The 23542-nt window shown below is 56.1% G+C and overlaps 2 protein-coding genes across 9 annotated transcripts in view; both read left to right on the top strand.

The window, feature by feature from the left end:
- Positions 1-15415, top strand: part of MIER2 (MIER family member 2) — a 15738-nt gene extending 323 nt beyond the window's left edge. Inside the window, exons 1-14 of one of the 6 annotated variants that reach the window (XM_041416652.1) lie at positions 70-253; positions 3587-3674; positions 4216-4361; positions 4527-4675; positions 5154-5279; positions 5920-6043; positions 6682-6791; positions 7415-7484; positions 8247-8413; positions 8860-8941; positions 9034-9128; positions 9912-10039; positions 11043-11179; positions 11814-15415. In XM_041416652.1, the coding sequence (XP_041272586.1) occupies positions 4535-4675; positions 5154-5279; positions 5920-6043; positions 6682-6791; positions 7415-7484; positions 8247-8413; positions 8860-8941; positions 9034-9128; positions 9912-10039; positions 11043-11179; positions 11814-12289 (1656 nt within the window). In that variant the 5' untranslated portion in view covers positions 70-253; positions 3587-3674; positions 4216-4361; positions 4527-4534 and the 3' untranslated portion in view covers positions 12290-15415. Of the gene's footprint in view, positions 1-69; positions 254-3586; positions 3675-4215; positions 4362-4526; positions 4676-5153; positions 5280-5919; positions 6044-6681; positions 6792-7414; positions 7485-8246; positions 8414-8859; positions 8942-9033; positions 9129-9911; positions 10040-11042; positions 11180-11813 lie in introns of those variants that run through there. The other 5 variants (XM_041416646.1, XM_041416617.1, XM_041416637.1 and 2 more) reach the window with 5 other exon arrangements.
- A 1679-nt stretch (positions 15416-17094) lies between these two features.
- On the top strand, positions 17095-21693 carry PLPP2 (phospholipid phosphatase 2). 3 transcript variants are annotated; one of them, XM_041416698.1, is made up of 7 exons: positions 17095-17529; positions 18446-18552; positions 19239-19390; positions 19704-19981; positions 20163-20220; positions 20327-20503; positions 20585-21693. In XM_041416698.1, the coding sequence occupies exons 1-7, from the start codon at positions 17375-17377 to the stop codon at positions 20720-20722; spliced, it is 1065 nt and encodes a 354-aa protein (XP_041272632.1). In that variant the 5' UTR covers positions 17095-17374; the 3' UTR covers positions 20723-21693. The 3 variants fall into 3 exon arrangements, with proteins under 3 accessions (XP_041272632.1, XP_041272639.1, XP_041272648.1); XM_041416705.1 differs by lacking the exon at positions 18446-18552 and having other exon boundaries at positions 17103-17426; XM_041416714.1 differs by lacking the exon at positions 18446-18552 and having other exon boundaries at positions 17511-17529.
- The last annotated feature ends 1849 nt before the right edge of the window (positions 21694-23542 follow it).

Consider the following 23542-nt stretch of genomic DNA (forward strand, 5'->3'; position numbering starts at 1 on the left):
CTCCTGGGCGGGACCCGGCGGGAGAGCCGGGGCGGGCGGCGCCGGCGCGGGGACCCCGCGGCCTGACCCGCGGCTGAGGGGCCCGGAGAGGGGCGAGAAGGGACCGGGGGCGGCGGGAGAGGCTGGGCGGAAAGGCCCCGGGGCAGAGCGGGCTGGGAGCCCCGGGGCTACGGCCCAGCAGGACCCGGCAGCGGTTTGAGGCCGTTGGAGCCGGGGTGTGGAGCTGTTGGAAGGGGCTCGCTGGGGCTCTCAGGTGAGAGGCGGCCTGAGCAGCGAGGTCAGGATCCTGGGGATGGCACAGGGATGGGGAACTGTCGGGAATGTTGGTTTGGGTGGCCAGGATGGTTCTCACCACCCTGCCAGAAGGCAAGGGGGGCCAGGTGGGGGCTCCCCACTGCCTCCCCTATTGGCGTGTTGTGTTTGCCTTGTGCTGAAACGTTTCTGCCGTCGCTCCGTCACTCTTGGAGCTGGTGATGCCATGGCCCATCGAGCCTTGCCATGTCCTCAAATATCCTTGACCTGTTGTAATGGTTGTTGTGACACATGCACGCTTCATTTCTATGGCATGACCCTCGTGGTGGCCACAACATGGAGCAAGGGTGCTGGGAAGACTTTGAGGTATTCTCTGGCAGGATCTCAGATCCCCACTGGCTGTGACAGCATCTTGTCTGAGGGCAGGGCTTCTCTTGCAGGGTATTTCAGCATTCTGCTTGAGGAAGGTGCTGCCTGGCCATTTGCCCACCCACCATGCTTTGGCCTTTGGTGGAGCACCAACGTTGTTGCATTCACTTGTGCCAAAGTGTTGTTTGAGCATGTTTTTGGGTCAGAGTTCTGCCTCAGCACCCTGCATGGCTGTGGCTCAGAGAGGTCTGTCGAGGGGACATCCAGGAGCTGTCATTGTCCCTTGGATGAGGCTTGTGGAGCATCTCTGCCCAGGTGTGGTGGGACACTGATCTTCCTGAGAAGTGCAGAAGGTGCTCTGTGTTTTGTGTCATCTGTTCATTCTTTGGTTTTTCAAAGACATAACTTGCAGGACAAATCTGTTTCCATCCCTGCTGCTTCCCTCTGGCTACAGCTGGGGTTTGTGGAAAATGGCCCCATGGCCAAGGAGTGTGCACAAGGCAGAGGAAGCAGGAAGGTTTCTCACTGAATCTGAAATATGTGTTAGACTGGCTCAGGAAGCTGTGTTAGTTATTGAAGGGTGGCACTGGAAAGGAAAATTTCTTTTTTTTTTCCTCACTTTTTTGCAAGAGTGATTTCAGTCTGGAAGGTTTTCTCAGGATACACACAATTGGCCTCATGCTGGGAAACAACTTTGTCAGGGCAGAGAGCTCAGACTCTGCCTGTGTGTCCTAAGTGATGGCTGAGCTCCATTCCATGAGCTCAAAGCCTTGAGTCCACACCTGAGGAGTGCAGGAGTCACCCAGAAATACAAACATGAGTGTGAGTAGTTGACCAGCCTCAGTGTCACTTCTGAGAGGAAAGTTACTCCTATGCCCGAGCAGCAGAAACTGACAGGAGGAAAGCAGTGCTGGGGATGGTAAAGTGAGATTAAAGGCATTTAATTTCTTTTTTTTTGCCCCCCAAGATTAAATGCCACAGGGGCATAGGAGGCAATTTCCAGGATCACAGTGCACTGGGAGAATAACTGGAGAATAACTCATGGAATCCCTCACCAGCAGCAAGAGCAGTGGCACCCTGGCCCAGAACTGTTTTCTGTGTTTCTGGTGTGTGCCATGCTCTTGCATTTCTGCCTCCTGTGTGATGTTTGGATTTGAAGTGTCAGGCTGCACCTACCTCACCTTCAGACCAAGTAACTCCACCTCCCATGGCACTGGTAATCAGGGCAATCAGAAATATTCTGTCATCAGTTGCATTTTTAAGCCAGACCTGCCTTTCTCTTCTATTCCTTTGACTCTTGTTTCTGTGGTCTTCTGGATTTGTGAGTAATGTGAGGGATTGTTCTGTTCCACCTGTGTTCAGATGGGGCATGGAGTGGGCCATTTGCTTTGGCTGACACTTGTTTCTTGTTTCCTGAGCCCCAGCAGAGCAGTGCTCGTTGTTCCATGGTGAATCCATTGCTCTGGTGTTCTGTTACTGCTTTGGAGCACTAAACTCTTGATTAATTATGGAATTGTCACTCTGTTGTAGTGGCCAATCCTCCTCCTTTCAACACTTGGTTATTAATAGGAGATCTCATTGTTCCTGAAGTATTCTTGAGACCTTTTCAAGCCAGCCCATCCATGCCAACAGCTTCAGTCTTTGTTTTCAGAGGCCTTATTGATCCCCAGGCAAGGAGGTGCCATTGATCTACAGATCATTGCCTGAGCAAAGTGAGTCCTGCAGGTTGTCCTAGACCTGGAGGCAGTAAGGGTACACCACACCCAATCCATGAAACCATGCTTGTTGGTTGGAAGGATTTATCCAAGAGGGTTTTGTGCTTGGTCACATTCCAGCAAAGCCCCACAAAGGCACATTGACACTTTCCTGACTTAGAGAGCCATTTCCTGGTATGACCATCCTCAAAATGGAGTCTGCCCCCTTCTCCTTTCATCATCCCATAACTTCTCCCTTCTCTTTTCATGTGCATGGTTGCAGGGCTCTGTCTGGAGCCAGAGTGATCTCTGGGGAGGTTATCTTGGGGGATGGTGGACTGGAGGCATCTTCTTGGTTATTATGGAATTTCCAGTCTGCATGTTGGTAGCTGAAGGAACTTACTCAGAACCCACAGTCTGTGGTGGCTGTTTTGGTGAATACTTTGCTTTGTTGTTAAAGGATAGATTTTAATGTGAAGCTATACTGTGTTTTCTTAATAAAGTGTGAGATTGTTGATGGCTGAGTATCCTACAGAGAAGTCACTGGGGACTGACTCTGGGATTTTCTTCTGCACTCAGGTGCTGTCAGTCACCCAAAAGCTTTGGTTGTTTACCTGTTTGTTCCCTGCCTGGGCTGAACTTGATGAACAGCACTTCCAGGCACAGCAGCCTGAGGAACAGATGTTCTGTCTGGGCTGATTCCCTCAGCCCATGCTGCTGCCTGGACTTGTGACCGGGCACCAAATGCCACCCTGCAGGTGCCTGTTGTGGGGCTCAGCCTCTCCTGTGCCACTCCTGGTCCTACCAGGCTCCCCCTCTGCCTGCTCAGCTGTGTCTTTGCTCCTGGGTGCAGTGAAGCATCAGGGAGAAGCCAGGGTGTTGTGTCTGGCTGCTTCCTGAAGGGTCAGTCCCTAAAAGTTCTGTGCTCAGACACAGTGTGTGTGTTTAGAACAACAGCTGAGGGTCCAGGTCCTCCTTTTAAGTGAAGATGTAAACCACAAAGGTCTGAGTCTCAAACTTGTGGGGGGATAAGTAGTGAACAGAGTACTGGAGGTAAAATAGATGGCATGGAAATACATGGACTGAGGGGAAGGTGAGGAAGAACTGTTCAGTGCCTGATGAGAACAGCACAGTTCCTAACACTGCCCTCTGGGGCTTCGGGCAACTTTTGCTTTGAACTTAAATTGCATTTGCTGGGGGGGTGAGGTGGGTGGAGGGTGGTGTGTTTTTAAGGAGAGCTGTCTCAGCCATGTTTTTCTCTCTTCCTGAAGGCCTCCGTTGGCCGGCAGAGCCCCAGGGTGGTTCCATACCCAGCCCGTGGCCTATGTCCTGGAGAGCCCGCCCTTCAGAGCGCTGCAGGTACCTCCAGGCTCACCTCCCTCTGGCTCTTGGTGTGATTTCCACAGGAAACAAAGTCACTGTGATCACTTCCCTTCTCCTTGCAACGCCTCCCCAGCGGGCTGGTTGATTCCCATGCTGTTTGACAGAGGAGGAAAGTTTAAAAATGCCAAAGCTTCTGCAGGTGTCCATTTGGCCATTCTTGAGTAAGGGGTGATTACCTTGAGTAAGGGGTCCTTACCCTTTCCCCCATTTTTTCCTCACTTTTATTGATGTATCCCAAGACCTCTTCCCATATTTCACAGGATTTATCCTCATTGCAAGTGTGGTCATGGCAGGTAAGGCCCTGGCCAAGGACACAAGTGCAATGGCACTGGCAGCAATCCCACAAAAGGATCTCATGGGGCTGTGGGGAGGGAGAAGGGAGAAAGGGAAATCCATGAAAGTAGGAGATAAAAAGAAGTATTTGGCCATTTTTGAGTAAGGGGTGATGCCAAAGCTCCTACAGGTGTCCATTTGGCCATTCTTGAGTAAGGGGTGATTACCCTAAAAATGTCCCCAGGTGAAAGAAAGGCTGCAGTGTGAGCACACATGTTGTGAGAATCCAGTGAGGAGTGAGATACAAATACTCAGAAAAGCTTCAGATTCAGCTTCCAGTCAGTTGTGGGACTCAAATGTGCACACAGAACCAGGCTTTGTGCTGATGAAGTGAGAGCTGCCAGTCATGATCTCTGTTCCCCTCTGTTCTGCCTAATCTCTTCCCCTGGCTTATCATGTCTGCACACACACAAGAGGGGATCATCCCTGGCTTTGTTGCATCTCAAGATCTGGTCCGTGGTGGTGCTAGTGTCCAAATCCTTCTGATCCCTGCAGTTGTGTCAATGGGCTCAGCTGATCATCGACTGAACCTGGCAGAGATCCTTTCCCAGAACTATGGTGTGAGGGAAGAAAGGGAGGAAGATGATACTCAGGAGAAGCAGAAATCTTTAGAAGAACTGGAGAAGAGTTTCAGTGCCTCTCAGGTAAAGGCAGCAGGGGAGGGGAAGGGAAATTACCTGGAGGATTTCTTGTTTGCTGTGTGAAGCCCTGACTGCAGCTGTGGGTGGTCCCACGGAGACCTCAGTGGAACACAAGCTGTTCTTGGTGACAGGGAGTGTCTCTTCAGGCCAGGCACAAGATTGGTACTGGGATTTGCTGCTCCCCTTCCTCTGCTTAAATACAGTTGTGCTGTCTGGCATCTTTCACCTGCTTGAAATCTGGGATAAAAGATGAAGTTGTTTAAAAAATGCCCTAGACCATATTGCTTTGGGGTGAAAGTTCCTGGCTTTTCCATAGCTTTGAGAAGCACAGGTTACAGCGGGTCCCAACAGTGTCACCTGAGGCTGCTCAGAGCCCCCAGAGGAGCTGAGCTGCCCTGACTGCCTCTGCCTGTGTTCCAGCTGGTGTGGTGCTCTTGTGGTTGTTCTCTTCCTGATGCAGCTTTGTCCTCCTCTTGCTCAGAGCAGTGAAATGCCATTTGAGGAGCTGCTCGCACTGTATGGCTATGAGGCATCAGATCCCATCTCGGAGCAGGACAGCGAGAGCAATGACATCGCTCCCAACCTCCCTGACATGACTCTGGATAAGGTGAGAGCAGCTCTCTGCCTGGCTGTCTGCACATGGGGTTGGGGTTCCCCCATTTCAGAGGGGTTGGAAGGGGCCTGCCTAGTTCTGGTGTCCAGTGGGGAACCCCAGAAACACCAGTGTGAAGTGTTTAGAGGAAAAGGGAGTAAGTGTATCTGTTTCAAAATGTAAAACTCTGTATGGAGCTTTGGTTACAAAGTATTTGCACATCCATGCTGGTGTGTGAAGAGCCAGGGAAAGTTTCTATCTTCTTTGTATGAAGCCATGGCTCCTCTTGTTCTAGCTCAAGTCTTTAGAAAGTTGAGGTTTTTTTTGGGGTTGGGGTTTTTTTTCCTTTGTTTCTTCTTCAGGATCTTTGAGATATTTGCTGTGAGTGGAGCTCTACAGAAGGGGATGCTTGCTCATACTGTCTGGCTTCCATAGGAAGCCACTCATGACACTTTTTAAAGTGCTTCTAGGGAAAATAGTCTGGGTGTGGTGGGAGTGTGAGAGAGAATCTGTCTTTGGACAAGTTGTGGGAGGGTGAAGAGATCTGTGGATCTGGCCGCTGCTGGCCAAAAATGCTTTTACTCTAGGCCTCACTCCCCCTCGTATATATTTTTTAATTTAAAAATATTTTTCACTTTCTTGTTGTTGTTAAAAGGAACAAATAGCGAAGGATTTGCTTTCAGGGGAAGAAGAGGAGGAGACACAATCTTCAGCTGACGATCTGACTCCATCCGTCACGTCCCACGATGCATCGGACTTATTCCCAAACCAGCCTGGCTGTATGTGTCACTAGTTCCTAAGTAGCTGCTGTTCACTTTTACATATGATGTGCAGGGGAGGGTGAGAATGGTTCTCTTAATTTTGTCAGTCTCCTGACATCAGATTTTCCACTTTTCCTCCTAGGGACTGTCTGCAGGGCAGAGGCGTTACCGGGCTTTGGGTAGGACAGGACAGAGCGTTGATGAGCAGTGGGATGAGGGGAGAATTTTCTCAGAATACTGAGAGAGTGGGAATTGTTTTGCTGCCTGCTGTAATTGCAGTCTGAAAGATCAGTACCTCATCTGACACCTCTACAAGTGAATAAATTCAGTAGTAGTAATGGAGTGATGTATTGTGGCAGTTCCTAAATGTTGGAATATGTGGGAAGCCAAAGCACGTGACAGGGACTCTGCATGAAGTGATGTTGTTTCTTCTGCTGTCTTGCAATATTAAGGAGTCTGAGCTTCCCCAAGTTGGCCATCCATGTGGCAAGTGTCCAAATTCTTTTACTTAAAGTGAGAAAATTAAAATACAGGTAAGTTGTCACTGTAGACCATGCTGAAAGGGACTTTAGGACAGGAAATGAAGGGAAGGAGAGGCAACGTAAAGGAATAGAATAAAAAATTTGTAACAACAGATCTTTTCCTTTCCCACAAAGCAAACAACTTCCTTGCTGATGAAGACAAAGAGCCATGTTCATCACCATGTGCTTCCTCCATGGCTGAGGACTCAGAGGTGGATTCCATCCCATCCAATGAGTGTAAGAAGGTAAATGACCTGAGTGCATTGGGAAGGGGGACTCCTGAGTTTGAAAAATGCATGACCCCAAAGCACTATGTTATTTCCCCAACTGGCTTCCTGATGCCTTGCATTTTGTGGGTGGCAATGGCAGATGTGGGTTACAAGAGGGGTTTTTAATACAATCTTGAAATTATCTTCTGTGTCAGATAAGGGAAGTCTGCTGTGCCTTGGTAAATTAAATCTGCAGCCTGTAGCCCTATAAAGGTGAAATGCTGTGCAGTATTCCCAGCAGGATTTACTGAGGGAGAACCATCTTTCTAAAGAGAGGAGCAGGCTTCCAAATTCATCCTGGCTGTGAAGGTTGCAGGAGAACCTCTGCATTGCTTTATTTCCAACCTTAACTGCTTGCCATAGATCCTTTACATTAAAACTATGTAAATGCTCAAGGTCCCCACAGTATCATCTGGTTGGTAGTAAATCTTCTTAGTTACCCTATAAAATAGTCAGGCTTCACTAGAAACAATAGTGACAGAGGGGGCTACCAGTAAATAAATCAGCCTTGTAGTGGTGTAGTCCCTAAATCATGAAGTACAGCCTGCGTGGAGCATTTCCCATTTCAATTTTCTCACCTCTCTGTCGTGGGATTTCAGGAGATCATGGTTGGACCTCAGTACCAGGCCACTGTTCCCATCCTCCGTTTAAACAGGCACAGGCAAAAAGGTAAGGCAGCCTCTTCTTTCTGCCTGGTTTGGGGGTAGGGCTGCTGGCAGGGGGTTCTGATGGGCTCTGGATCTGCAGCCCTGCTCTGCATCTCCAGGCTTGGCAGCTTTCAGTGCTGACATTCAGATTTACTGGCTGAGCCTGAGTTAATAGGGATGGGAACACCGGGACAGAATTGGTGAAGCTCACTGAGAACTGGGTTGGTGTGGTAGGTTTGCAGGTGGGGGTCTCAGAGAAGGAACACCCATCTGGGGATGCTCTGATTTATTCTGACATCTTCCTTAATTAGTGAGTTAGTGTCATTCAGTGCTCCCTGGAGATGATCTTTTTCTGATTTTGGGATGTCTGCAGAGTAGACAGAGGTGCCTTGGTTTGCAGATTGTGTCCAATAATGAGTGCAATATGAGTGCCAGCTTGTTTAGCTTCTGGACAAGAAAGCTAAAACAGTCTTTATTTGCCAGGATTAATTAATCAAAACAGCAATCTTTGAGAATATGATAACAAAAACTTTGTCAGCCAACCTTTCTGAAACAATGGAAGCAAGCTGAGCCTGTGCCAAAGGCCCTAAAAGAGATATAAAGAGCTTATCTGCCTCCAAAATCAGGAGGGAACATGCAGTGCCTCGAGGGATGTTTGTCATCTCTTGTGCCGAGCTGGAGCACCAAGCAAAGATTTCCTCCCTCCTCTGTCTCCCCCATGCATGTCCGTGCAGACCACTTCTCAAAAAGCAGCAGAATTCTCTGTTTGATTATCTTATTTCAGTGCTTTTTCTGTTAGCCTATGAGAATGAAGATCAGCTGCTTTGGGACCCAAACATCCTCCCCGAGAGGGAGGTGGAAGAGTTCCTGTACCGCGCCGTGAAGCGGCAGTGGGACGAGCTGTCCGGCAGCAGCCTGCCAGAGGGAGAGGTGGTCAAGGACAACGAGCAGGTGAGCTCAGGGCCTCCTGCAGCCCACACAGACCCAGGTGCTGCTGGCCCAACACTGCCATGTTCCCTGCAGAGGGGAGAATGAGGTCAAACTCCAGTGATCCTGGTGGATAAGTGAGGGTGTGTGCCCAGCTGCGCTATGGGGAGGTTGGTTGCCCTCCCATTGGGAAGACTGGGAAAGTCAGCAGATCAGCCATTTCAGAGCAGCTGTGTTTACTTCAAGCTAGCCAGGTTAGATTCTGGTGAGGTTGCATCTGTTGAGTGCCAGGATTTGTAATCCAGTGCCTTGAAATGTGGGATAATCTGTGCTGGTGGTCAGGCTGGGGTTAGCAGCAAGGTGGCTCCTGGGAAATGGAAGTTTTATGGGACAAATGTGAGTCATGAGCGGGCTGGTTTGTGGTGTGTTGCTCAGGTACGTGCTGTGAGTGATTTCCTTCTGTTTCCCAGGCTTTGTATGAGCTGGTGAAATGCAACTTCAACGCAGAAGAGGCACTGCGGAGGTTACGGTTCAACGTGAAGGTTATCAGAGGTGAGAACCCCCCTCTTATTTGGGTTCATCAAGGCACTTGAAGCTCTTTCTACATTCTGCACATCTCCCCCAACTCTTTCTTTCTGCTACAGATGAGCTTTGTGCCTGGAGCGAGGAAGAATGTAGAAATTTTGAACATGGCTTTAGGGTCCATGGGAAAAACTTTCACCTTATCCAAGCCAACAAGGTAAGGCTGCTCCCCCAGGTGAGGAGCAGGGGAAGGAGGAAGGTGCTTGGGCACCACAGGTGTGCTTTGGGCCTCGGCTGACACAGGGAGTTCAGGATGGCCGAGTTCCAATCCCAGGCTTTGTGTTGACTCATGCCAGCAGGTGATGGGCTGTTCACTGCCCTGCTCTGCCTTATTTTCCAGGTGGGAGAAGTCACAAACACCACTGACCTGCATGAGTGATGTCAGTTAATTACTGATTAGCCCTTTCTGGAGTCTCAAAAGTTCTTTCCAAACTCTCAGCCCTTGCAGTACTTCTGTGAATGAGTGAGTTGAGCATGTGGATGTTTCGTAAAGTCCCCTGGGGTCCTCTAGAATGGCAGATGCTGTTGTAGGGAGAGCTGGGCCCCGGGACATGCTGCTGTGCTGGGAGTTGGCAGAACCAGAGAGTCCAGTTCTACCACTGGTTAATTGTAGGCATGTTGACGCTGGCCAGTGACAATGGATGCAGGTTTGCTCTCTCTGCTAAGTGTGCTGCTGCTGGAAGCACAGGAAAGTCCTGCACGAGTGTGTGTGGCCCACAGGGGTCTGTGACAACAGCTGTGTGCTGTGGGGAGTTCTTTCTCTGGCCACCTCGGAAACCTCAGTACGTGCTTCTGTTCTGCAGCAATGTGTCCATAGCAATGTAAATCACTGTAATGCACTTCGAATTTTCTGTGCTGGTTAAATGGGAAAATAGCTCCCTTGCTCCAGGAGATGCACCTGGATGGGGGTGGCTGTCCTGACTGGGCTGTTTCTCCTCAGGTCCGCACGCGGTCGGTGGGCGAGTGCGTGGAGTATTACTACATGTGGAAAAAATCAGAGCGTTACGACTACTTCACTCAGCAGACTCGTCTAGGAAGGAAGAAGTACGTCCTCCACCCTGGAGCCACGTGCGTGGAATATTCTCACACTAAAATTAGTAATATTAACCTCCCAGTGAAGATTCCTGCTGCAAAGCACCTCCGCTTAACAGACTGCGCTTTCTTCTCCAGAAGGTTTCTGGGGTGGGAGGATGGAGGGATGCACGGGGTGTTCTCAGAGCACAAGCACTCAGTTGGTGTGGGGAGGGAAGATAAAAGAACTGTGGACTTTCTCGTCCTTTTCTGTGCGTCAAAAGTAGTTTTGTTTCAGACAAACACATCCACAAAAGACTGGGGACAGGGATTCAGAGCTGACTTCGGTGAAAGAACTCAGTTTGATGAGGTTTTGGGAAGGGAGCTTTTTAAATTCAAAGATGCACTTTTTTCTGGTGGTTTGGAACCTGAATTAATTTCCCTTTGAGGCAAATTCTTCCCTTTGAAATGTATGCTAATTACAGAAGGTACTTTTCAAAATACACCTTTTCAAAAAGGTTGAAACTGAAATCTCTTAATAGGTCAAAATGAAATATTGAAGCTGAATCAATTAAAAACATCAGATGAAGGTTTAGGGTTTTTTTTAAATTCTGATGCAAGACAAGAAAATGCCTGAAATCTTAAATCTTCCCAGGGTGGGAAAATACATTCTCATCACTTGCTCTTTACTGGCACACTAGGGACCCACCGCAGTCATTCCATGAAACTGGGTGTTCCCTGGGTGTTTGTTCATGTATTTATTTCCCTTTGGAACAGGCTGAAGCTCATAGAACTGGGGGCAGAGCTCTTTAGGAAGCTGGAGAGCCCATTTTGGTTTATCATGGGCTGGTCTTGGCCACACTGTTACCTGAGATCACCTCCTCAAGGCAGAGTCTAAACCAGGCTCTGCAGAGCAGAGAGGGATGGACATTCATTCTAGTGGTCTCTCTACAGTCCCATTGCTTTATTTTTTGATGGGTTTTAATCCAAATCAACCTTTTTCCTGCCTGCATCTCTCTGCTCAGCAGGTGGTGGCAAGGCTCTCTCTGTTTCCTCACAGGGATTTCACTGACAATGACCTGGATGGGGTTGAAGTGGAAAACACGAATCGTTCTCGGAGCTCCCCTCCAATTCCCTCTGCAGCTGGCTGCCTGGATGCTCACTTTGGTCAAGATCAGATAGCAATTGAGAGCACAGGTAATTCCTTTTTGTCTGTCTGCCATGGGATTCTGGTGTCAGCAGAAGAGTCTTGTCTGTCTCTGCATTGACCAGAGGTGACTGTAAAACAGTTGTTCCTGTGTTGGGATGGCGGGGTGGCCTAGGTTATTCCCAAAACAAGAGGATTATGCACTGGGCACCTGAATGAGGTGCTTCCAAAGCACTGACACAGGCAGCTCCTCCAGAGGCTGGGTTAAGGCCCCAGAAGTCAGGTGCAAGCTGCTTTCACAGAGCTGGCTGTGAGAAGATCTGCAGGAAGCCCCACATGGCTTCATTCCCTCACTGTCCTACTGCAGATGAAGGCTTTGTGTGGGCAGCTCCCAGGGGTTGTTGGCACGAGGAGATAGGATTTAGGGTTTGGCTTATCTTGCAGCGTGTCTGTGAGGTTTCCTTTAATTTCCATAGAAACACTGATGGCCTCCCATCTGCTGTGGGCATCTTGCCTTCCCTCCGTAGGGGCTGCCAGGGGATCTTGGTTGCTGTAACAAAGAAACACTTGTGCCATCTAACAAATACTTTTGGGATTAGCTGGGACTGACCTGGCTGTCTGGGCATTGTGGACTCACTGTGACTTTCTCTTCCTTGTCCCCCTCTCTCTTCCCCACCTGAGCAGAGCCCCTGAGTGTGGAGAGCACAGCCTGCAGCCTGGGCAGCATCAGCGAGTCGGGGCAGGGCTACGAGTGCAGCACCCCCTCGGAGACAAACTGCTCCTTTGACCCCTCGGAGGAGACGCCCTCGGGCGCTGTCCCCGTGCCCTGCCCACGCCACACTGTCACCCCCTCTGAGCCCGAGCTCTGTGCTCTGCCACCCGCGGGACCAGGGCTGGCAGAGAAGCAGGAGACGTTGCAGAACTCTGGTGAGACAATAACCATGGACTTCACTCTCCCTGCAGACATTAACGAGGGGTTGCCTCTAATTGCTGGCCCTGTGGATTTGGACAGAGACCCTGAGGCAGTGGTGGCCCCTGCGCAAGTGTCCTTATCGGTCACAGATTTCGGTCTCATTGGCATTGGAGATGTAAATAGTTTCCTGACTGCTCATCAGGCTTGCCCGGCACCTGTGGCTCGGTCAGAGCCTCTGTCACAGTGAAAGTCTCCAGTCACAAATTTGTCACAGACCCAGCAAGGACTTTGACCTGACTGAGTGAAATTCTGGAACTTCCGCTGTCCTGTAGGGACAGTTTGGAGCTGTTGGTCGGAATCCGTCTTTCCATCCTCCTTGATCCAAGGCTGCAGTGAAACCAAACACCTTTCTGCTCCAGTGTATCCTGACACAGTTGTGCAAAGTGGTGGCTGGCTTTCCTGAGTGGGGAGGTCCCTCACCCCCCTCCTAGCTGACCACGTGTCACCCCGGTGATGCCAGTCCGCTCAGAGAGTCCCTGCCTCGGCACAGGGGACGCGTCCCTTGGCCCCAGCAGGACAGTCTGAGGGCAGAGGTGCTTTGAGAAGAGGGATGTGTCACCATCATGGTGAGGGTGCAGGCTGGGGGTCTGAGAGCCTGGGAGGGCTGCAGGGCAGTTCCCTGCAGAGATGGGCACGGCGATGCCAAGGGAGGCTGACCCTTCCTCCATGGGCAGCGTGTTGCAGTAGGAGCCACTCACCCTGTCCTCCTCCCAGCAGCCATGGGTCATGACAGGCAGGCACACAGCTGCTCATGGGATGGAAACACTGCTGTGAGCAGTGAGTAACGGGGTCATGCTGCTGACAAGTGCTTTGGATATGCTGGAGTGGGGGAAAGTAATCTAGGACATCTCCTATCACCTGTGCACAGCCCCTGGGACGACAGCAGGCTCAGGGAAGGGGTGTCCTGGCTGGCAGTGTCACCTTGAGTCCTGCCTGGGACACTATCCCAGGCTTTAGAGAGGAGTGGGACAAGCTGGCCCTTAAGGACCATGTCATGGGACAGCAGCTGGGCTCTCATGCCCAGAGCACTGGCAGCAGCCACATGTTCTGACTCTCCACCAGCTGCAGGTGGGATGTGGCCCTTGGGCAGAAGTGTCAGGTTTTGGAAAGGGATGCTGTGTGTGCAGCAGCATCGTGTGCACTCAAGTCCTTCTCACTTCCCCTGCAGTGCTGGGCCAGGGAGAATTTCTGTGGGGAGTAACAGGAGGTTCTAGACTCAGAGTGATGCTGGCCAAGAGCTGTGGTGCTGCTACTGGCAGGGTATTACCTGATCTTCTCTGGGCTGAAGTGCCAGAGGGATAATGCAGGTGAAAACATCTGTAACTTCCCAGTTTGTTCCAACAATTTGTCAGCAGAGGGAGGAGGTTGCTTAGCTCCCAGGATGTCTGGGGTGTGGGTGCTAGCACAGTCCCAGGCAGGGGAGCACAGCATCCCTGGGCTTCCCTGCCCTCCCTGGGTCACAAAACAGGCTGAGAGGAAGGTGTGTCATTTCTGCCATGTTCAGGAAGGTGCCAGGTGCTGTGCAGAGCCACAGGAGCCTGTCCTTGGCTGTGCTGGAGTCCAAAGCTGCTTCACTTCCCAGGTGTGTTGCAGGTGTGGGATTGGCCACTGGCTCAGTGTGTTCTCATTCCCCTTTCCCAAGCAGGGAGTGCTCTCCCCTCACCTGCTGGGCAGGGCTCTGGTGCAGACAGAGCTGTGTTTCCTCCAGCTGTGTTCTGTAGCTGGGAAGGGGCTTGGGCTGAGGGTTTTGTAGGGTAGGGTCCTTGGGGCTGGGATGTGCACCTGGCTCTGCTGCCAGTGAATTTGGCAGGTACCTAAACCCAGCAGCCTGCATCCTCCTTTTACCTGGCTCTGGGAAGTTGTGCCCAGCCCTGCAGCAGGAGCATGGAGACAGCATCAAACAGCCCTGTGGGGTGTCAGGATTAGACCTTGTCTCATCTCCTAAGCCCCAGATCTGCTTTGTGTGCTTTAGCAGGGGTTTGCTTTGGTCCCCAGCTCTGTGCTGGGAGGTGCTGAGCCCCAGGCAGGTGCAGCTGCCTTCACTGGCCTGGCTTTGGCAGCCAGAGGAGCTGAGCAGAGGCCTCCCCTCCAGCTGCTCGTGGCTGCTGGGAACAGAAAGCAAACACGAGTGCCTGCTCCATAGTGGAACTGCCCAGGCTGAGATTCCCCTTGTCTGGGGTGAGAGGAAGCTCCTTGGCTGAAGGGAGAGGAGGAGGCAGGGTGAGAGCACAGGCAGCCCTCCCAGGGAGGGCCAGGCCTTGGCATCTCCTCCGTCGGCTGAGAACATTCTTACTTTTCCTGAAACCATTTCTTCTTTTGGTTTATTTCAAGCCCTAGTGAAAGGAGAGGGGAGCTGGCTGAGGCAGAAATCTCTTTATGTCCTTCAGTGTTGTTTACAGATTTGCATGGGGTCTTTCAACATGAGTGCAGCGCTTTTTCCACATAACTTTGAGGGAGAGGGGTGAGAAAGGCTGGGACAGGGAAGGGGAGTCACTGGGGGAGGAGGTTTGGTTCTGGTTTTTTTTGGTTTTTTTTTTTGTTGGGGTTTTCTTTTTTCCTTCTTACAAAGCACATTCACTTTGAGCCGCTCCCCATGCTGGACTCTTTTCTCCCTTGCCCCCCAGCCCTACACTGTGAAGTGACACTGCCTTGAAGACCCCTCGCCGTTATTTATTTAATTAAAAACCTAATTTGAAAGTGAGACAGAAGTCTGTCTTCTTTTTAGAGGCCAAGATGCAACAGTCCAGTGTATAATGATGGCGAAACTAGAATAGGTGTGCCTGCCTCTGCTGTCTGATCCTCTCCTGCCCTCCACAAGTGCTCTCCTCCAGGCAGGGCAGCTTTCCCTGTGCCAGGGATGCCATCCCAGCTTTGGAGGAGGCCCAGAGTTTTTCCCTTCCCGTGCTGCAGCTGGAGGGAGGTGTTTGTTCCTCTCACAGGTGCCCCAAATCCTCTAAAACCCTGGCAGCCTGTGCCAGGTCTGGGGCGTTGAGAGGCAGGGATGCATCCAGACTTCAACCAGAAGAAGTTCCTGGAGGCAAGTGGAGTGTTCCTACTACAACTGCATTGTGTTTCCCCACCCCACCATCTCTCTGTTCCATCAGAGACTCCTTAAATTCTCTTCTCCTGGCTCTGCCTGCCTGTCCCGGGGCCCTGGGAGCTCCAGCTCTGCAGCCCCCCCAGCTCTGCCCCGCAGAGGGTTGTACGAGGGCGGGCACAGCCCAGGGCAGGAGGGACGGGAGCGGGTTCCCCCCTTCCTCGAGGCCCCGACAGCAGCGGGAACCGCGGGTGTGTGCTTGGAGCCTTCGGTGGGACCGCGGTCCTTCCCCTCCGTTGCATCCTTCGACACCCAACGCTGCTTTCAGCTCAGGAAACCGAGCGGCAGGACCGGATCCCCCGGGCTCTAAAGACCCCCGGGGCAGGGTCCGGGTTGGATTCCTCAGACCCCCGGGCTCCGGGCCGGGCTCCGCAGCTCCGGGACAGGCTCCGGGCTGCATTCAGGGGCAGGCTCCGGGCTGGATTCTGCAGTCCCGGGGCTCCGGGGCAGGCTCCGGCCCGAGCTCCGGATCAGGCTTCGGTCTGGATTCCGCCGCCCCCCGGGCTCCGGGGCAGGCTCCGGGCTGGATTCCCCAGCTCCTGGGCAGGCTCCGGGCGGAATTCCGGGCAGGCTCCGGGCCGGGCTCCGCCGCCCCCCGGCCCCGGCTGCAGCGGCGGCGCTCGAGCGGCAGAGGGCGACACAGCGCCGCGCCCGGAGCCGCCCGCGCCTCTCGGGACCGCGCCCGGAGCCGCCGGAGCCCGCCCGGGCTGGGCTGGGCTGGGCCGGCACCGCCCGCAGCCCCGGAGCCCCCCGGGACCGCGCCCGGAGCCGCCGGAGCCCGCCCGGGCTGGGCTGGGCTGGGCCGGCACCGCCCGCAGCCCCGGAGCCCCCCGGGGCAAAGTCGTGCGGGGCCGTGCGGAGCTTCCCCTGCGCGTTCCAGCGCGGGGTCCGTGCCGTGTCCTCGGAGCCCCGTGCTGTCACATCCGTGTCCCCACGGTGGCCCGGCCCGGAGCCTCCCACAGCCAGGAGGCTGTGATGAGGAGGGGGGGTTTATCAGCGGTGAGAGAGCGTCTTAATCTTCACATCTACTGCACAACACAGCCTGGGCGTCCCCCCAGCTCTCCTGCCTCGGGGCTCTCACTTATTTGGTTGGGGTCTGCAGGCAGCGTGTGTGGGGCACATCCTGCCCTGCGGTGTGCCAGGGCCCCCGTGGCACCGCAGGGCAGGAGGAAGCTGCACCGGGGCACATCACGGCAGGGGAAATCTGGCCCGTGGTTCTGTCCCCTCTCCTGAAAGTCCAGGGCAGCCCGAGAGCGTTTCCAGCTGTCTCGGCTTCCCACAAACAGCCTTGACATTCTGCACAGGCCGCTCACGCTGCGCTTCAATCACCCGCAGTTATCAGCCATGGGTGGTTTCTGTGTTATTTGTTTCCTTCCCGACATCCGGCCTGGAGCAAACAGCCGGGATGCGACTGTCCCTGCTCCCCCCGGGGATCTGCTGTGGGACCTGTGCTCCAGCCTTTGCTCCTGTCCCCATCCTGGTTTCAGCATGTCCCCAAACCCAAGGGGAAGCACCGGGAGCCCCGGGATGTCGGAGGCTCAGGAAATACAGCCCAGTGTCTCAGCGGGTAAATCAGCTCCTGGCTCAGCCTGTGTGCTCACACCGGTGTCTGCTGCATCCACCGGCTCCTGGACGTCCCTGATTCCCCTCGAGAACCCATCTCGCCACCGAGCCAGCCCCACGTCTGCACAAACCCCCACCAGCGCAGCCAGCACATTTCAGGGGCAGAATTTTCCTTTTTGCCCCTTTTTTTTCTCCTCGGGACATAGGCCCGAGGCGGGTGGGACTCGGGCGGCTCCCAAAGCGGCCTCGGTCGTTTTCTTCTCCCCGTTCTCCTTGGCGCAGGCACGGGAGGGAGCCGAGCCGGGCGGGGAGCCCGGGCGGGGCGGGCACCGGGGGACTCGGGAGGGCCGGAGCCGCGGACGCCGGAACGGAGCCGCAGGAAGCGGCGGGGGGCGAGCGGGGTCGGGGTCCAGAGGGGTCTAGAGGGGTCGCTGCCCCGGCGCGCCCCACACCTGCCCCGGCCCCGCCGCTGCCGCCCCGCCCCGGCCCTGGGCGGGGGCACCGGGCCCCGCTCCGCCCCGCCCCGCCCGGACTTTACCTCCCGGCCGGGCCCGCGCCGTTCCGGGCCATGTGAGCCGCGGGGCCGGGCCGCGGGGCCGCACCGGCTGCGGGATGGAGCGCAGGAAGGTCTTCGTGGCGCTCGACGTGCTGTGCCTGGCGGTCGGTGAGGGCTCCGTACCGGCGGCCCCGCCGCGGGCGGCTCTGGAGCGTCTCCGCGTGCCGCCGGTGCCCCCGGTGGGGCTGGGCTGGGGCCAGCTCCGCGGGAGGTACCGTGGCTCCGCGATCCCGCCGGGCTGGGGCAGCGTGGCCGGCACCTGCCCGGCCGATGCCCGGGGCTCCGGGCCTCCGCCGGGAGCCACCGGCTCCTGCCCCAGCCCTCCCGGGCTCCGTCGGTGGTCCCGGTTATCGGGATCGTTCCCTTTTCCGGGAACGGTCCCGCGGGGGGTGGGAGCCCGGTCTGTCGCTGGCCGGGACGCTGCGGGAGGGTCCCGCGGCTCGGGCGGCACCGGGACGGTTCCGCCGCCGCCCTGGCCGCCTGCCCGCCGCCGAGCCCGGCGCTCCGCGGGACGGAGCGGGGCCGGTGGGTTCGGAGCACCCCTTCTGGGACCCCCTCTGCCCCCACAGTGCGGGTAAATGTTTCTAAAACTGCCGCAAGGAAGTAACGAATTAAGACGGACTAAAAATAAAGGCCCGGATCGGGATCGCGGCTGGAGCTTCCCCGGCTGCGGGGCGGGGGGAGAGGCCGGGTCCCGGTGCCGCTCGGAGCGCGTTTCCCTCCCGTGGGCCGGTGCTTTATATTTTTAGGGGAGCTTTTTTTGGAGGATGAAATTATCCAGAAAGAAAATTGGTGTCTAATTTGAGCTGAAAATGGACGTCTGAGGTGTGCGGGGAGGAGGCGGAGGAGGGAGTGGGGCCGGTTCCCTGCTCCCGGCGGGGGCGGCGGGGCAGCCCCCGGGGCTCCCTCCCGCTCGCTCGGTGAGCGCAGGAGGCGGCGGGACCCCCGGGGCGGGGACGGGCGGGGACAAAGGTGCGGGCTCCCGGGAGACGGAGGAACAAGGAGAGGCGGAAACCGCCGGGAAAGGCGGAACTGGGAGAGGAGCCCGGCCTAAGGTGGCCTCCGGGGAGGGGGGGCCGCTTCCCTGGGGAGCGTCCTGGAAGCCGTCCTTGGCCGTTCCTGAGCAGGGATGGAGCTGGAGCAGGGGCCCCATTCCAGCGGGGGGCTGGCACGGCTGCTGTGCGGCGCAGAGACCCCAAAACCCCTCTGGATCTCGGGGACAGTTCCGTGCTGGGTGAGCTCGCAGCTGCCCGTGGCCAGGGCTGCAGTGTGCTGGGTGGAAAAGCCTCCTTGTCCAGGCTGCCTAGGCAGCACAGCCTCTCTCCAGAGCCCCCAGGAGCCGGGGGAGAGGAGAGGCTGCCAGGGGCTGTGGGAGGATGAGGGGAGCAAGCCGAGTGCACTGGAGTCCCGTTGTGCCTGGACTGGGTCGTGTACAGCATCTCCCAGCGCTGGCTCTGCTGGAGCTGCTGTGAGGGCTCTGCTGGGACCATCTGGGAGCCCTTCCCTGCTGTAAAACAGGTTTACAAGACGTCTGTGCTCATTAATTTTATCAGCTCTGTCTTCCTAGGCTGGGCAGTGTGAGGAGAGGGCACAGGCTCAGGCCTTTCCCGTGTTGTGCCTGGGAGGAGCGGGGCAGCCGTAGGGGCTCTGTGGGTGCCCGTTTGTGGCTGTCTCGTGTGGTATCTGGGTGCTGCAGGCATCTGTGAGCTCTGATAGGGCCCTATCGCTCTCAGGGCAGTGCACTGGTGGGTTCAGGTCCTCCTGCCCTGGGTACAGGTGGCTCAGGACTTCATCCCTTGGGGGAATCCCTCCCTGGCATCGGGGAGCAGAGACTTAGGGGCGAGAGATGGGTGGTGCTGCGTGCTGGTGTGGAGCCTGCTGGCTGCTGTCCCCAGTCCTCACCCTCTCTGTGCCTTGCAGCGTCTCTGCCCTTCATCATCCTCACTCTGGTGAACTCCCCCTACAAGAGAGGCTTCTACTGCAACGATGACTCCATCCGCTACCCCTACAAGGCAGACACCATCACGCACGGCCTCATGGCCGGGGTCACCATCAGCTGCACTGTTATCATTGTAAGGAGCTGCCACCCCCTTTCCTCCAGGACAGGGTCATGCTGACGTGTTGTATCTGGAAGCTGGGGCCCAGCACAGCCACCTCCAGAGCCCTGGAAGGGCAGCAACACCCTCAGCTCGAGCCCTGCTCTGCTTGGGGGCTGGAGTGGCGAGAGCCACATCCCACGGGACTGGCTCCCTGCAGGGAGGGGGAGAGGGCCCGTGGGCTCCTGTGGGTGCCAGGGGCTCCTCTGCCACAGAGCCAGAGCATCCTGCACCCTGGGGAGCTGCTCAGTAGCCCCCAGCCCTCACCTCTTCCCCCTGGTCTCTGCAGATCTCATCGGGGGAGGCGTACCTGGTCTACACTGAGCGTCTCTACTCCAAGTCAGAATACAACAATTACCTGGCTGCCCTCTACAAGGTGGTTGGGACATTTCTATTCGGGGGGGCCATCAGCCAGTCCCTGACTGACCTGGCCAAATACATGATCGGCCGTCTCCGGCCAAACTTCCTGGCTGTGTGCAACCCTGACTGGTCCAAGGTGAACTGCTCCATCTATGTGCAGCTGGAGAACGTCTGCCAGGGAGAGAGCAGGAACGTCACCGAGTCCAGGTGAGCCATGTGCCACAGGATGTCTCTTCCACCTGCCCAGCACTGCTGGGCTCCCAGTGGCAGCCCCAGATGGGTATTGAGGCTCTCCTGTTGCAGGGCACAGCCTGTGGAGTGGGTAGGGGTCTTGTGGGGACCAGCTGGGGGCTCGCTCATGGCCTGACCCTTTATTTTTGCCCCACAGACTGTCCTTCTACTCGGGACACTCTTCCTTTGGGATGTACTGCATGATGTTCCTGGCGGTGAGTGCCGTGCCACAGAGCCCCCACGGCTCCCCTGCCCCAAGCAGCCCATCCTGGGCTGGCTGCTGAGCCCTGCCCTCCTCATTCCTCCCTTCCTTGCCACCAGCTCTACGTGCAGGCCCGCCTGGTGGGGAAGTGGGCCCGGCTGCTGCGTCCCACCATCCAGTTCCTCCTCATCGCCTTCGCCATCTACGTGGGCTACACCAGGGTGTCCGACTACAAGCACCACTGGAGCGACGTGCTGGTGGGGCTGCTGCAGGGGGCTCTCATCGCCGTCCTCATTGTGAGTGTCCCCTCTGCAGCCTGCTGCTCGCCTGGGCTCCTGCTTGGCCTGACACAGGCGTCCCCAAACCTTCTTTTCCAGGTCCACTACGTCTCTGACTTCTTCAAGCAGCGTCCCCCGCGGCAGTGCGAGGAGAAGGACCCGGAGCGCAAGCCCAGCCTGCCCCTCACCCTCAGCGACCCCGACCACAATCACTACAGCTACCGGGGTGCCCCGTGAGCCCGGCCTGCAGCCCTGCCCCTCGCCGTGCTCCCGGCTCCGGGGACAGCTGGCTCTGTACTGACCATTGGCTCTGGTGCCTCTGGCTGACACGAGTGGGGCAGCCCCGCCTGTTCCTGCTCCCGCAGTGCCGCGGCGCCTGGCTCCCCGTGCCCGTGGTGCTGCCGGGGCCTGGTGATGCCAGCGCCCTGCCCGTGGGGAGGGGATGTCCTCCCCCCCTGTGTCCTCCCCCCCCGTGTCCTCCCCCCTGTTTGTCTGAGTCACGCCCCAAGGCTGCCGTCCCAGCCCTTCGTGCGGAGGAAGGGAGGGAGGGAGGGAGGGAGGGGAGGGTGGCACGTGGGGGTGGATTTATTGGGCTGGCAAAGCACACTGAGCGAAGAGCAAACTCCTTGGGAAGTCTGAGGTTGCCTGGGCCGAGTGTGTGTTGTCCCTGTCAAATTATCCAGCCATACAAGTACAAATCCTCACAGGCGCAGAGGGAGCAGGACAGCTTCTGGGCTAGCTAAAGTGTTTTGGAAAGGATTAAAGCAATCCAGAGCTCTTCTCTGCTCCATTGATTACCTTTAAGAGCAGTCCTGCCCGCCAGCAGCTGCTGTGAGCAAAGGGTGCCTGGGCAGGCTCTTCTCTGGCTGTGCCCAATTCTGCAGTGCTGGGAGCCAGAGCTGTTTGCCCCCTGCCTGCTTCATGCCTGCCTTGGGCAAGGGGCTGCTGCTCCAGCCTTTGTCCCTCCTGCAGCTTCAGCTGATGCTTTAGGGTGTGTGGCGGGGCTAGGGAGACATTTTCTGTGGTAAAGGAAAATAAATGGGGATGTGGAGCTGTCCAAATGTCCTGGGAAAGTGGGGGCAATGGGTACAGAGCAGTCCCATCACTGACACGTGGCTGCCTCCAGCACTGGAGTGCTGTGGGTCTCTTTTTAAAATACATGCATTTTCATTACGATGTTGTTTTTAAATTAGATCATCCTTAAAGAATGTCTGTGTCAGGCCTGTTCTCGTTTTTTTCTTGGATGCTCCTGGCCTTGAAGTGGATGGGCTTAAGTGTTGGGGGTTTCCTTTTCCTAGAGAAAGGTGTCTGAAGCCCCTCAGCTGTAGGTGGGGGCTGTCAGGGCTGCTAAGCCATTCTCCCAGTTGCACTGGGAAAGGTGGGCTGGACCTCGAGCCGTGTGCTCCTTGCTTTGAGGTGTCACACTCACGGGGGTTGTGCTTTGAGCTGAAGAAGAGCCATCCCAGCCAGGTCCATCCTGGCACTGCCTTTGCCCCGACCCAGGAGCCTCCTGCACTCCTCAGCATCGCGGCCCTGCTCTGCGAGGGAGGAGGGAAAGCAGGGAGAGGCTCTTGGAAAAAGTGACGCTGTGTGCCTGCAGCTCCCTTGGCTGCCCCGGCAGCTGAGCAGAGGGAAGGCAGGGAGGGAGCTGGGAGCCTTGGAACAGCTGACCTGTGTCCCTCTGCTGCCCTGGGGACAGGTGACAGGGCCAGGCTGGGGGGGCTGGGAGCACAGGGCCTCCTGACTGCTGGGAAGAAGGGAGGGACACTGGGAGGCAGCACCCTGGAAGCCCGAGGGTCCCCCAGTCCCTTTGGGGGTGGGATGGGCAGTCCCAGGGTCAGCTCCTGCCCAGGCTGGGTGAGTGCAGCTCCTCTGTCCTGCTGGGAAGAGCAGGGAGCCCCGGGCTGGCTGCATGGTGTTGATGTGCTTGTGCAGTGTGGGTGACTCCAGTCTAGACAAGCCCTGATCAAAAACAACCTCCCTGTGTGGAGGGAACTCCCTTTCCCTGACGCCACTTTTCTGTTTTCCTCTAGAGTTTTTCTTCCCACAATCACTTCCCTGCGCCCCCAGCAGGGTCCTTCCCCCATCCCAGCCCTCCAGGCTGGTTGTTTAATATCTGTTGGTGTAAAACAAAGCTGGAGGAAGTGCCAGGGCAGGGCAGCTCTGCCGCAGGGTTTGCAAACAAAGCTCTGCAGAGGCTCAGCAGCTCCTGGAGTTGGGCAGCGTGGCACAGCCCAGGTTTGGGAGCTGCCTGCTTGATTTTCCTTTGGCTGCTGCGGTGCCCAGCAACTGCCCCAGTTCCTGGCACTGCCTCGACAGCTCCTCTGCACAGCCAGGAACGTGCCTGCTCCCTTCCCTGGAGATCTGATTGCGCCCCTTGGATGCATCTCTGGAAAAACCAGCCAGGCCACAATGCTGCAGTGTGTGGCTCCGAAGGGCAGGGCTGGCTGTGCGTGTTGGGAGCTTGGCTGCTGCATCCCCCAGCTCACAGCTGTGCCCTGCTGCGGGATGGGCTGAGACCTGACCAAACTCGTGGCATGCCAAGCCACATGTAAGCTGCAGGAGCTCCCAAGCCGTGTCCAGGCACAGCAGCCTGCTCCAGGTGTGCTCCCTGGCTCATCTCTGGAGGGACATGGTGCTGGCGAGGGGCTGCCTGTGCTGGCTCAGCCCCAGGAGTGCCAGCAGAGCACCTGGGGAAGGCAAAGCAGGTCCCTTGTGTGCTGTGAAGTTTGGGATCCATCCTAGAGCTGGTCGGTGCTGCTGCAGCTTCCAGCTGGACCCTGCTGCCTGGAGGGTCTGAGCCCCTGGAGAGGCTGGGTTGGGCTCCCCAGAGGCTGGTACTGCTCCTGGGAGCTGAGGAGAGGGGAAGCAGGCTCCAGGGGTGGGATGAGGCCTGTGTGCCTCTTTCTTGGTTCAAGGCTTGAGCTTGCACCTCACTGGATGGGTCAGAGCTGGTAAGAGCTCTGTCCATCCTGTTTGGCGAGTCCCAGGAAGCCCCTCTGGTGCTGAGGGTGAGTCGAGGCCCTGGGCAGTGTGCTGACTCGTGACTGGAGTGTC

This window comes from Onychostruthus taczanowskii, unplaced genomic scaffold (assembly GCF_017590055.1).
Source record: "Onychostruthus taczanowskii isolate IOZ18803 unplaced genomic scaffold, ASM1759005v1 scaffold106, whole genome shotgun sequence".
Taxonomy (NCBI): domain Eukaryota; kingdom Metazoa; phylum Chordata; class Aves; order Passeriformes; family Passeridae; genus Onychostruthus; species Onychostruthus taczanowskii.